At 42.5% G+C, this 12,165-nt stretch overlaps 1 protein-coding gene across 13 annotated transcripts in view; it reads right to left on the bottom strand.

The window, feature by feature from the left end:
- PCNT (pericentrin) overlaps positions 1-12,165 on the bottom strand; it is a 151,112-nt gene that overhangs the window by 81,309 nt on the left and 57,638 nt on the right. For 12 of the 13 annotated variants that reach the window (XM_058523322.1, XM_058523333.1, XM_058523328.1 and 9 more), the window contains 2 exons: positions 10,553-10,699; positions 1,020-1,171 (listed from right to left, as the gene is read on the bottom strand). In XM_058523322.1, coding sequence (XP_058379305.1) covers positions 1,020-1,171; positions 10,553-10,699 — 299 coding nt within the window. The remainder of the gene's footprint in view (positions 1-1,019; positions 1,172-10,552; positions 10,700-12,165) is intronic. The other variant, XM_058523334.1, reaches the window with a different exon arrangement.

Here is a 12,165-nt window from a genome sequence, read left to right as displayed (position 1 = left end):
GCTCAAAAATGCCAAACATTTGTGGGTGTCAGGGAGTCTGCAGCTGCTGCTTGCCCAGCCAGGCACACTCCCCAAAAACCTGGGGGTCCTTTTCTCTCTGCCATGTCCCTCCAGTGTGCGGAGCTGGTGACCGCCAAGCCCGTCACACTCCACCCTGCACTCACCATAGTGATTCAGGGCAACTGAGGGGTCAGCATCAAGACACAAGGCAGCTACAAACAAATGCTAGAAAAAGCAGGCAAGGTCTCCATGGAGAATTAGAAAACTATGAAGAGAATCAGAGGAAACCTCAACACAGACCCCGCACCAGTGCGAGAAAGATGCCATTCTCTGCACATCAAGCTCAGGACTAAACAAAGCCCGCCCGCCTGGCCTGGTTTCTCTCGACCCTTGAAGGTGTACACTGAGGACAAAGGGCCAGGGGTGGCGGAACCGGCCAGGTCCCGACTTCAGTACTGAGCCACAGGACTATAAGACACCGGGCAGAGACAAGTGGACGGGACACAGCAGAAAGGGGCCCAGAGAAAGGGCCACCCCACAAGCTACACTTTCCAATGCATGGCCCTGAGCCAACTGCTCAGACTGGCAGAAAAAATGAGCGACTTTCCTGATCTCAGATGCAAATAAACAAATAACTGAACAGCTCCAGGCACATTCTATTCCTGCATGAAAAGAAAACTAAAGCTGACACAACATACGGGAAAAAATCTGAATGGTGTCAGAGTAGGAAACTATTTCTTAAATAAGACTCCCAAGCAACCAAGACAAAGGGACAGATCACTAACTGTGCCTGCATTATAGCATCAAATTTTCTAATTTGGCAAAATGTGAAGATTTGGCAAAGCAAGGTGGTAGGTATGTAGGTGTCTGTTACATTACTCAGTACTTTTCTCCATGTTTAAAACCTCTTTGAACGACAAGAATAACGTGGCTCAGGGTCCCAGCCGCCTGCTATCAACGTGCACTCCCGCGGGCGGAGAAGGTGCTGGGGCAGCAGCAACAGACGGGGCGCCGCTGACCTTTCCGTGTGTGCCAGGTCGATGTCGGACTTGAGCATGGAGATGAGGCGCGTGCCCTCCTGGTTCTCCCTCTCACGCCGTTGCTGTAGCTGTGCCAGGGCAGAACGGTGCTCTTCTATCTCACGGCTTAGGGTTAAAATTTGGTCTCTCAGCTGTTGAGGAAAATTGTTAAAGCTTTAGTTAAAACAATTTCATTATAAATAAATTTCTGTAAGACATTTTTATCATCCCATTTAAAAAAAAATGGCATAAGATGAACAAGGGGTGATTAAAGGTGAAAATTATTAATATGGTTTTCCTCCATTATTCATCGCCTACAAAAATACAATAAACAACCCAGCCTGCCCTAGCCATCAGGGGGAAGGGGCAAATTCACCAGAGGTTATTCTCACAAATAATAATTCAAAACAAAATCCCTTTTCCGGGGATTCAGAATAAAAATTAGTTGCCAGGCAGCCAAGATCTATCTTACATATTTCTCTCTAAAAACAAAAAGAGTCAACAACCGTGGTGTCTCAGTGGGCTGGGTGAGTGAGTGGCACCAGCCACCTTGGGTGTGCACGGCTACTGTGGGCTCCCCAAGCAGTGGCCACAGACCACGGGGGTTTTTACTGCATAGCTTAAAAAGTGACAAGTGTATCTTCCCAGCAACAGAGCGACCTGAGCCCCGTCACCTAAGAGCCTCTCCCCTGAGCAAGTCACCAACGGCAGAGACTTCTCATGACTGGCCAGTTCACTGATGAGAATCTGGGTGTCCTCCGCACAAAGACAGAAGAACAGGGGACACCACAGAGCATGGCCGTGCACACTCGGTGGGGCTGTTGGGCAGAGTGCACCAGTCTGACCCCTCCGTCAAGGATGGCTGGCGGTGGCAGGGCAGTGATGCGTGGTGAGCCAAGTGGAGTCCAAGTGGAGAAGCCGGGCTGGGGCAGCACCACGCTGGCACAGCCGTCTCTGTATCTAGCAGCAGGAAGAGCAGGTTTGTGGGGGGAGAAGACGGATAAGGGACACCAGCATGTGGCCCTGAAGACGGTGTGAGAAAACACAGGCAGAGGAAAAGAAGAGGGCAACTGTGAAACCAATTTACTGCCGGGAACAAAAGCAAACTGTAAAGACAGTTTCAATGTTGTGCTTGGAGGGAAATCAGAAAAAATATGGATTCTATAAACTGGTTACATCAGACTAAGATGCACAGGTAGCTGGAAAAATTAAAGAGAATGGAATAAATAAAAAAGTGAATTGCAAGTTTCACTTGGAACTGCGGTGCCCAGACTGCTCCGAGCCGGCTGCGGCCCGAGCAGCCAGAGTGCTGACAGTGGACGGCGGTCAACGGATGGCAGACCCCTGCAGGCCTCGCAGCATAGAGCTCCACACCCAAGGTCGGCCTTTCAGGGTGGCACACCCATGGCTGATGGCCAGCCAGCACAGGCCAGCAGGCCACCACAAGGGCTGGTTCCACTGAGAGCCTATGGACAGCAGACCATTCCTTCTGCCGGCTCTGCTCCCTCCTACTGCCAAAAGGACACAGCAACTGGGGAAAAAAATCTAACAGGTGAACCTCTAGCAACACTGATCAAGAAAAAGAGAAGTGCAAATAAACATCTCAACAAAACTGACTGAAAAGCAACAGAAAATAGAAATAGTCCTATATATCTTCCCACAAAGAAAATTTTAAGCTCAGTTTTCCCCTTAAATGATTTTACCAAACATTTAAGGAAAAGATAATTCCAATCTTACACAAACTTGTCCAGAGAGTAGAAAGGGTGGGGGAGCATAATCCTCGCTTATTTTATGAGACTGTCATGAAACGAGGAGAAATTACAGATCAGTCAAAATGAAAACAGATTCAAAAGGTTTAAAAAGAATACTAGAAAACAAAATCTAGCAATACCTGAAAATTATGTATAAACTAGTTTATCACACAGATATGTTGGTTTAATATTAGAAAATCATTGTGATTTACCACATTAACAGATTAAATGAGAAAAATAATTTTATATTAATAAATGCAGAAAAAGCAAATTTAATATCTAGTCACATAAAAATCCATCACCTCCCTAACCTGAAAAAAACCATCTACAAACAGCTACAGCAAACATTATTCTTAAAAATTAAGAGTGCAAGCATCCCCGTTAAGCTCAGTACAACAGCCAGTTGCATTGCTACACTTGACAACTGTTGGTTTTAAAGTACCTATTCTCAAGTATCAAACTGCAAATATAACAAAAGATATGCAAGACCTCCATGGAGAAAATTACACAGTTCAGAGAGAGAAATTAACAAAACCAAATAGAGAGATACTCCAGAATCTTAGACAGAATGCCCCTATAACATAAAGATGTCAATTCTCCCTAAAAGAATGTACAGATTCAATACAATTTCAACCACAATCCCAGCAGGAGATTTTTGAGGAACTGAACAGGCAGATCCTGGTGCTCACATGAAGGAGTAAAAGGCAACAGCAAAGATATTCCTGAAGAGAAACAGAGCTGGAGCCCGCCATGCCAGGTGCTACAGCCACTAGAACTGTGCCGCATTTGCACAGGGTCACCACAGGAGCCTAAGAGAGGGGCCACAGACCTCCCACGTGTATGTGAGAGCAGCAGCGATGGATGCCATACACAGGTCTTAGGTAATCCTCACGGAAAAAATTCATTCCCCTACTTCATATCCTTCCATGTGGATTAAAAGTTAAATTATAAGATAATCTTGGAGAATATTTGCATGAAATAGGAAAGGATTTCTTAAGGCAGAGAAAGCACAAGCTCGAAAAGGAAAAAAGGTAATAAAGTTAATTCATCAGTCAAGAACTTTGTTCATCAAAAGATAACAGAAAGAAGGAAAAAAACACAAATTAGAAGAAATCTAGAATACACAAAGAACTTCCCTACGTCAGTAAGAAAAAGATAAACAATTATTTCAAAATAGAAAAATGGAAAAAGATACAAACAGGCATTTCACAGAAGGGGAAACACAAATGGGCCATAAACGTATTAACAGATACACAATCTTATTAGAAAATAAGGAAATGCAAATTAAGACCACCACGCAACTACACTTCATAGCCACAAAATTGGCAAAAATTAAAAAGTAGGCCTATCCACTGAAACCTCTAAGACATTGTTGAAAGAAAGAGAAGACATAAAGAAATGGGAAGATATTCCATGTTCATGGATTGGAAGAATAAACATAGTTAAAATGTCCATGCTACTTAAAGCAATCTACAGATTCTATGCAGTCCCAATCAGAATCCCAATGACATTCTTCATGGAAATAGAACAAAGAATCCTAAAATTTATATGGAACAATAAAAGACTGACTCAAAATACACTACAAAGCAATAGTAATCAAAACAGCATGGTACCAGCACAAAAACAGACACACAGATCAATGGAACAGAATTGAAAGCCCAGAAATAAAACCACACATCTACAGACAGCTCATCTTCAACAAAGGAGCCAAGAACATACAATGGAGAAAGGAAAGTCTCTTCAATAAATGGTGTTAGGAAAACTGGACAGACACATGCTGAAGGATGAAGTAGCCATTACCTTACACCCCACACAAAAATTAACTCAAAATGGATTAAAGACTTGAACGTAAGACCTGAAATCATAAAACTCCTAGAAGAAAATATAGGCAGTACACTCTTTGACATAGGACTTAGTGGCATCTTTTCAAATACCATGTCTACACAGGTGAGGGAAACAAAAGAAAAAATAAACAAATGGGACTACATCAGACTAAAAAGCTTCTCCATGGCAAAGGAAACCACGAACAAAACGAAAAGACAACCCACCAACTGGGAGAAAATATTTGCAAATGATATATCCAACAAGGGGTGAATCTCCAAAATATACAAAGAACTCATATAACTCAGCAACAAAAAACAAACAACCCAATCAAAAAATGGGCAGAGGATATGAATAGACGTTTTTCCAAAGAAGATATACAGACAGGCAACAGGCACATGAGAAGATATTCAGCATCACTAATCATTAGGGAAATGCAAATCAAAATCATGATGTAGAGATATCATCTCATACCCGTGGGAATGGCTATAATTAACAAGACAAGAAAAAACAAGCGTTGCAGAGGATGTCAAGAAAAGGGAAGCCTCATACATTGCTGGTGGGAATGCAAACTGCTGCAGCCACTATGGAAAACACTATGGAGATTTCTCAAAAAATTAAAAATAGAACTACCATATGATCCAGCTATTCCACTACTGAGTATTTTTCCAAAGAACATGAAATCAATAATTCAAAAAGATATATGCAGCATTCATCGCAGCATTATTCACAATAGCCAAGACATGGAAGCAACCCAAGTGCCCATCAACAGATGAATGGATAAAGAAGATGTGGTATACACACACACACACACACACACACACACACACACACAATGAAATACTACTCAGTCATAAAAAAGACAAATCTGTGCCATTTGCAACAACATGGATCAACCTTGAGGGTATTATGCTAAGTGAAATAAATGAGACAGAGAAAGACAAATACCATATGATTTCACTCATATGTGGAAGATAAACAAACACATAGATGGGGAGAACAGATTAGTGGTTACCAGAGAAGGGGGTGGGAAGAGGGCGAAAGGGGTAAAGGGACACATACATATGGTGACAGATAAAAACTGGACTGTTGGTGGTGAACACGATGCAGTCTATACAGAAACTCATATATAATAATGTACACCTAAAATTACATACTGTTATAAGCCAATATAACCTCAATAAAATAATTTTTAAAAAATTTAAAAAGTAGGAACATTCTAGGTATAGGCAAGGACGTGCAGTAACAGGAACTTGCATTCACTTTTGGTGGAACGTAAACTGGTGCAACCACTTTAGAAAATAGTCTGGTATTACCTGACCAAGTTGAACATGTGCAGAACCCTACAATCTAGCAATGTCACTTCTAGGTATATAATCTTGAGAAATTCCTGCACATTTGTATTAAGAGACATGTATAAGAAGACTCATGGCAGCTCTACCCTTAATAGCAGAAAACTAGAAAAAAGCCGAAGTCTACTGATGAATAACTGGCGATATGCAATGGAATACTACTCTGCAATGAAGATGAGTGATCACAGCTCCACACATCGCCATCAATGGATCCCACAATCAACACTGCACGAGACAGGCAATTATAGACCTCCCTGTACGAAGGTCAAAAACAGCTAAAACTAAGCAACATATTGTTCAAGAACACACCAGTAAGTGACAAACCTATAAAAATCAGGAGAGTGGTCACTCTGGTGGGGAAGGAGGCATGGGAGAGGGCAGGAAGGGAGAGCTTAGGAGCTCCAAGAGCAACAAGACTGGACTTCTTAGGTACTTAACCTGGGTGACACAATTCCTTACTTCATAGCACTATTCTAACTGAGTAATTACATTTTAAAGACACTGGAAGGATTAGTTCACAATGAAAACAACTTCTTGGAAGAGTCTGGTTTGCCTAAAGCACCATTTATTCTCTGACTGGGGATACTGCCTGGCCACAACAAACAAGCACGTGAGCTCCTCTTGGCTCGCTCATGACAGGGGCAGCAAGGAACACCAGCAGGAAGCACAGCCCCCCGAATGCAACAGCTGCACTGGCGTGCGCTGCCCCCAGCCACTCACCCACAAGGGTCTCTGGGCGGTCTGTCCCCTAGTGTCACCACTCTGACGTCTTTCACTCTCTCTTCCTCAACTCCCACACTCCCTTCCATCAAGCTATCATCCCTGTTTTAATCGCTCTATCTGCTTTACAATTTCTTTCTTTCTTTTTTTTTGTGAGGAAGATCAGCCCTGAGCTAACATCCATGCCAATCCTCCTCTTTTTGCTGAGGAAGACCGGCCCTGAGCTAACAACCATTGCCAATCCTCCTCCTTTTTTCCCCCAAAGCCCCAGTAGATAGTTGTATGTCATAGTTGCACAGCCTGCTAGTTTCTGTATGTGGGACACGGCCTTAGCATGGCCAGAGAAGTGGTGTGTCAGTGCGCGCCTGGGATCCGAACCCGGGCCACCAATAGCGAAGCGCGCACACTTAACTGTTAAGCCACTGGGCCAGCCCCTACAATTTCTTTCTTATTTCAGAATTTAGCCTTTCTTTTTAACTGTGTTAATACTTTTATTAGGATCCCCACTGTTTGTGCCGGTACTTGAGTTATAAAATTGCATAAGTTTTGAATGGTATATCTTCAACTCTCTTTTGCTCACGAGCTGCGTTATATTTAGTATTTTTTTTTACAGAAGGAGAAGTTTTTCAGGAATACATATATTGCATCACAGCAGAAATGCCTGGTACTTGAAGAAAAAGTTTAAGAAACACTTTGAAAGGCCCTTCTTCCTCATGGAATCCCCTTCCCACCTCAGCCATCTTGCTCCACTGCACACTGCCCCCTCCTGCCTTTCTGTGGCTGGGCTCCCAGCACGGGAGGGCTGCTGCAGCCGGGAACGTGCCTCTCGACCTGCTGCTGATCACTGACCTCCGCTGCACTGACCTCTGGTTGAGAGTCATTTTTATGTCCTCCCAAAACGTGCAGTGTTTCAAGTCAGAGAGGCCTGGCTCTGCCACTTGGCAGCCACTGGACTTTTAGCAAATTAATGGAACCTTTCCTGGGCCTCCGTGACACGAAGCATCTGTACAATGAGTGGGAGAGAACTGTACAGAAATGATAAAATTCTGTAATATGCTTAGCACAGTGCCCGGCACACATTCACAAGTAAACTCTGCCTCCAATCTATTAAGAAGTTCCAACCCAGCGACCCTGCATGATGACTGTAGTATAAACCCTGCGGAAATTAATAAGAGAAACCTCAACAAAACCAGAGTCTGGTAGGCCTGCCAGAGGACCTCTCACCCCTGGTCACACATCCTCAATGATACCAAACAGGAAGACACAGAAGCTTGCCTCTCCCACAGGAAGTACAACTACTTTACCACTGAAGGAAGACTTCTCTCCCCACCTGACAACAGCCCAGCCAATCAGAGACGCTACAGACCAGCCAATGAGAAATGCTACAGCTCCCCCAATGAGAAACGCCACAGCTCAGCCAATGAGAAACACCACAGCTCAGCCAATGAGAAGCCATTGCCGCCCTAAACTGTTACTTTCCCCCAATGGATTTTCCTTTAGAACAGCCCCTCCCTCTCCCCCTTTTTCTCCATAAAAGCATCTCCCATCCTTTTTTTCCAGATTTTCCTATGGTTTGCCATATCATACATATCCTGAATTGCAATTCTTTTGGCTCATCCTGAACAAACTCATTTTGAGATAAAATAGCAGGCAAATTTGCTTTTTAAGTTGACAACCCTAAGAGTTGGTTTTTTTTTTTTCTTTTTGTAATGCAACTGCCTGACTTAACCTTTAACTGTCCAAGCATCCACTTCAAAGAGGGCTAGCACAAATAAACACATTGCCAGCCACATGACTGGATAAAGAGCCAGGCCGCCTCCCCCCACTGAGGCTCCTTTGTTTTGGAGATCTTGGTTGATTTCAAGAACTGACCATTTGGGTCACTTGTTTTTTCTCTTCTCATGCTTTAAATTCCCGATCTTATGTTTTAAATTCACCAATGAAGAGTAAGCCTATGAAACCCTAGGCCCCCACCCTCAACCCCAATAAAAGACGAACCCCAGGCCCATGAGCTTTCTCTCTCTGTTACTGATAGGCTGAGACCAGCACAAAACAATGATGAAGTCAGAGAAGGAAAGTAAACACTACTATTACAACTCTGAAAGATCTACACAGTGGGACTATCTCAAAAAATAGTACAAATACACATTTACACTTTCAAAAGCAATAATGAAAAACAACTCAACAACAACAAAAAACAACCCAATTCAAAAACTGTCAAAGCACTTGAACAGATATTTCTCCGAAGAAGACATCCAAATGGCCAATAAGCCCACGAAAAGATGTTCAACATCACTAACAGGGAAATGCAAATCAAAACCATGAGATAATACCTCACACCCAGCAGGACGGCTACTATCAAAAGAATGGAAAATAAGTGTTGGCAAGGATGTGGAGAAACTGAAACTCTTCTGCACTGTTGGTGGAAATGTAAAATGCTACAGCCACTGTGGAAAGCACTTTGGCAGTTCCTCTAAAAGTTAAATATAGAATTATCCTATGACCCAATAATTCTGTTCCTAGATATATAGCCCCAAAAAACTGAAAGCAGGGACTGAAATAGATGCTGGTATACCAACGTTCATAGCAACATTATTCACAATAGCCAAAAGGCAGAAACAACCATCAATAGATGAACAGATAAATAAAATGTAGTATCTACAAACAATAGAGTATTATTTGGCCATAAAAAGCCAAAACATTTTGAATATGCTGTGGACAGGATAACAGAAAGAAGTGACATATGTCAAGGCTCCTAAAATGGAGCTGGGAGGGCCGGCCCAGTGGTGCAGCAGTTAAGTGCGCGGTTCTGCTTCCATGGCCCGGGGTTCACTGGGTCGGATCCGGGCACACACCGACACACCGCTTGTCAGGCCATGCTGTGGCGGCGTCCCATATAAAGTGGAGGAAGAGGGGCACGGATGTTAGCTCAGGGCTGGTCTTCCTCACACACAAAAAATGAAATAAATAAAATAAAATAAATTAAAAAATTAAATTAAAAAATTTAATAAAATAAATAAAATGAAATGAAATAAAAAATAAAAATAAAATAAATAAAAATAAATAAAATAAATAAGATAAAATAAAATATAAAATTAAATTAAATTAAATTAAATTAAATTAAATTAAATGGAGCTGGTAAGCCATTAGAGAAGTGGGGCTTCTGACGTCTCCACCCAGATGGAATGTAACCTTTGAACTGTGCTTCACTGCTGTCATCCTGACTGTCTTCCAAGGAATATGCTTACTCCCATAGATAAGAACTTTCTGCCTCAGAGATGGCCTTAGCAACCAGTCACGTGTAGCCAAGAAGTAACAGTTGTCGTCGGCGCCAATCACAACTCTTGCAAAACAACCTCTGTAATTTATCTCTTTTAGCCTTTATAAACCTTTGTCTTGTCTTCCTTGAAGCACATTTTGGGTTTCTACCTGAATCTGTGTCTCCCGAATTACAATTCCAATTGCCTAAGTAAATATCTGCTGTTTAAATTGCAGTGGCTTTTTCCTCAGTTGACAATGCCACAAATGGACGGACCTTCAGGATATTATGCCAAGTGAAATAAGCCAGACACAAAAGGACAAATGTTGTATGATTCCAATTATATGATCCCTAGAGTAGTCAAATTCATAGAGACAGAAAGGCAAATGGTGGGTACAAGGGCTGGAGGGAGGGGAAATGGGGAGTTGTTGTTTAATGGGCATAGAGTTTCTGCTTGGGATCTTGAAGAAGTTCTGGAAATGGATAGCTGTGATGGTTGCATAGCACTGTGAATGTGGATAATGCCACTGAATTGTACACTTAAAAATGGTCAAAATGGTGAATTTTATGTTATGCATATTTTACCACACATAAAAAAGTAGTAACCAACAAAAGACGCATTTGACACACCTGCAGGATCTGGTTACTCTTCTCCTGAAGCTGAAGAGACAAAGACTCTTTCTCCTTTTGGTAGAAACGCTGAGCTTGCTCACACTCAAGTCTGTGTATCTCCTCTTTTTCATGCAAAGCAGCTTTCTTTTCACTTTCAAATTCACCCTGTACAAAAGTACATTAATAACGAAAAAAAAGCCATTAAGCTATAAAATTACGCTTGTTCCATTTTTCTTTTGTTTGCTAGAATTTAGTTCATCCCACAAATATTTATGAGTCCGTACTGTGTGTCAAGAGCAGTGATCAAAAAGGCCAAGGCTGGGCCGGCCCCGTGGCTTAGCGGTTAAGTGCGCACGCTCCGCTGCTGGCGGCCCGGGTTCGGATCCCGGGCGCGCACCGACGCACCGCTTCTCCGGCCATGCTGAGGCTGCATCCCACATACAGCAACTGGAAGGATGTGCAACTATGACATACAACTATCTACTGGGGCTTTGGGGGGGAAAAATAAATAAATAAACATCTTTAAAAAAAAAAAAAAAGGCCAAGGCTGCAACCCACAGTGAACATCCATTCAAATGTGCTTATCGTATAGAACACAAAATAAACAGATCATCTGTGTATTATGACCATCAAAATCAAGATATTTAGAAACCTAAGTTCCTTTGGTTTTAAAAGATAAACGCTGTTTCTTCTTAAATAATAAAAGACATTTTTAATAAGGTTTATGTAATAAGTTAAACTATATTAACAAAATAAGCTTATTTTTTAAAAAGAAACTACAGAGGCAGCACTTCCAGAATGGCAGAATAAGGACCTCCAAAAATCCACTCCTCTATAAATGCACTAAGAACACTGGCAAAAACTGAAAACTTTTTCAGAGCTCTGGAATTTAAGAAAGGTTTGCAATAATCCAGAGAGTTGAAAACAAAGGCTGAGTCTCCAACAGAACAGCAAGCTTTGGGGTGTTTGAACCTGCCCCCATCCCATCAATCCCTGGGACAGCTTTGAAAACAGCAGCCCGGTAGCCAGGGGCCGAGGGGATGACAGAATGAGTTTGGAGCTCCCCAAAAGCACCACCCTACCAACTGCCACCAACTGACCTGTCCGGCAGCTCACTGAAAAGCTTCATTCTCAATGCTGGACCTGATGCAGAGCTCACTCTAGGTCAACGATCCTATCCCCAGGCCATTTGTCAAACCGATCAACAGCAACTGTTTAACATCACAGTGGCCTGAGGCTGTGATAATAGTTAATAACAGGCAGATCAAAAAAACTTAAAAGGCAACAGTCAAGAATGAGATGTCAACAGGGGGCTTTGAAAAGCTCTAACATATTCCTGGGAATTTAGAAGGCATGGGCATGTATCCGGCTGTGCACGTGCCCAGAAAGACCTGAGAAGGCTCTGTGGGAGATCAAGATTTGGCCATCCTGAAATAGCTCTCTTTACCGTGACTGTTTTCTCTGACGGACATTTGACTTCCCCCACTAACTGCCTAAAGAATTTGACATAGAAGATCTGTTCCAGGAAGGAGTTCCTATCTGATGGCTGTAATATAATATAAAACAGATGTTACAATAGGAAAGGCACCAACAAGCCCATCTTATCAAAAATTCTGTCTCTCTGGCCACAT

The sequence above is a fragment of the Diceros bicornis genome, chromosome 27 (genome assembly GCF_020826845.1).
Source record: "Diceros bicornis minor isolate mBicDic1 chromosome 27, mDicBic1.mat.cur, whole genome shotgun sequence".
In the NCBI taxonomy this organism is placed as follows: Eukaryota; Metazoa; Chordata; class Mammalia; order Perissodactyla; family Rhinocerotidae; genus Diceros; species Diceros bicornis.
Note: the sequence above shows the minus strand (reverse complement) of the source record. Positions and strands in the feature narration are given on the sequence as shown.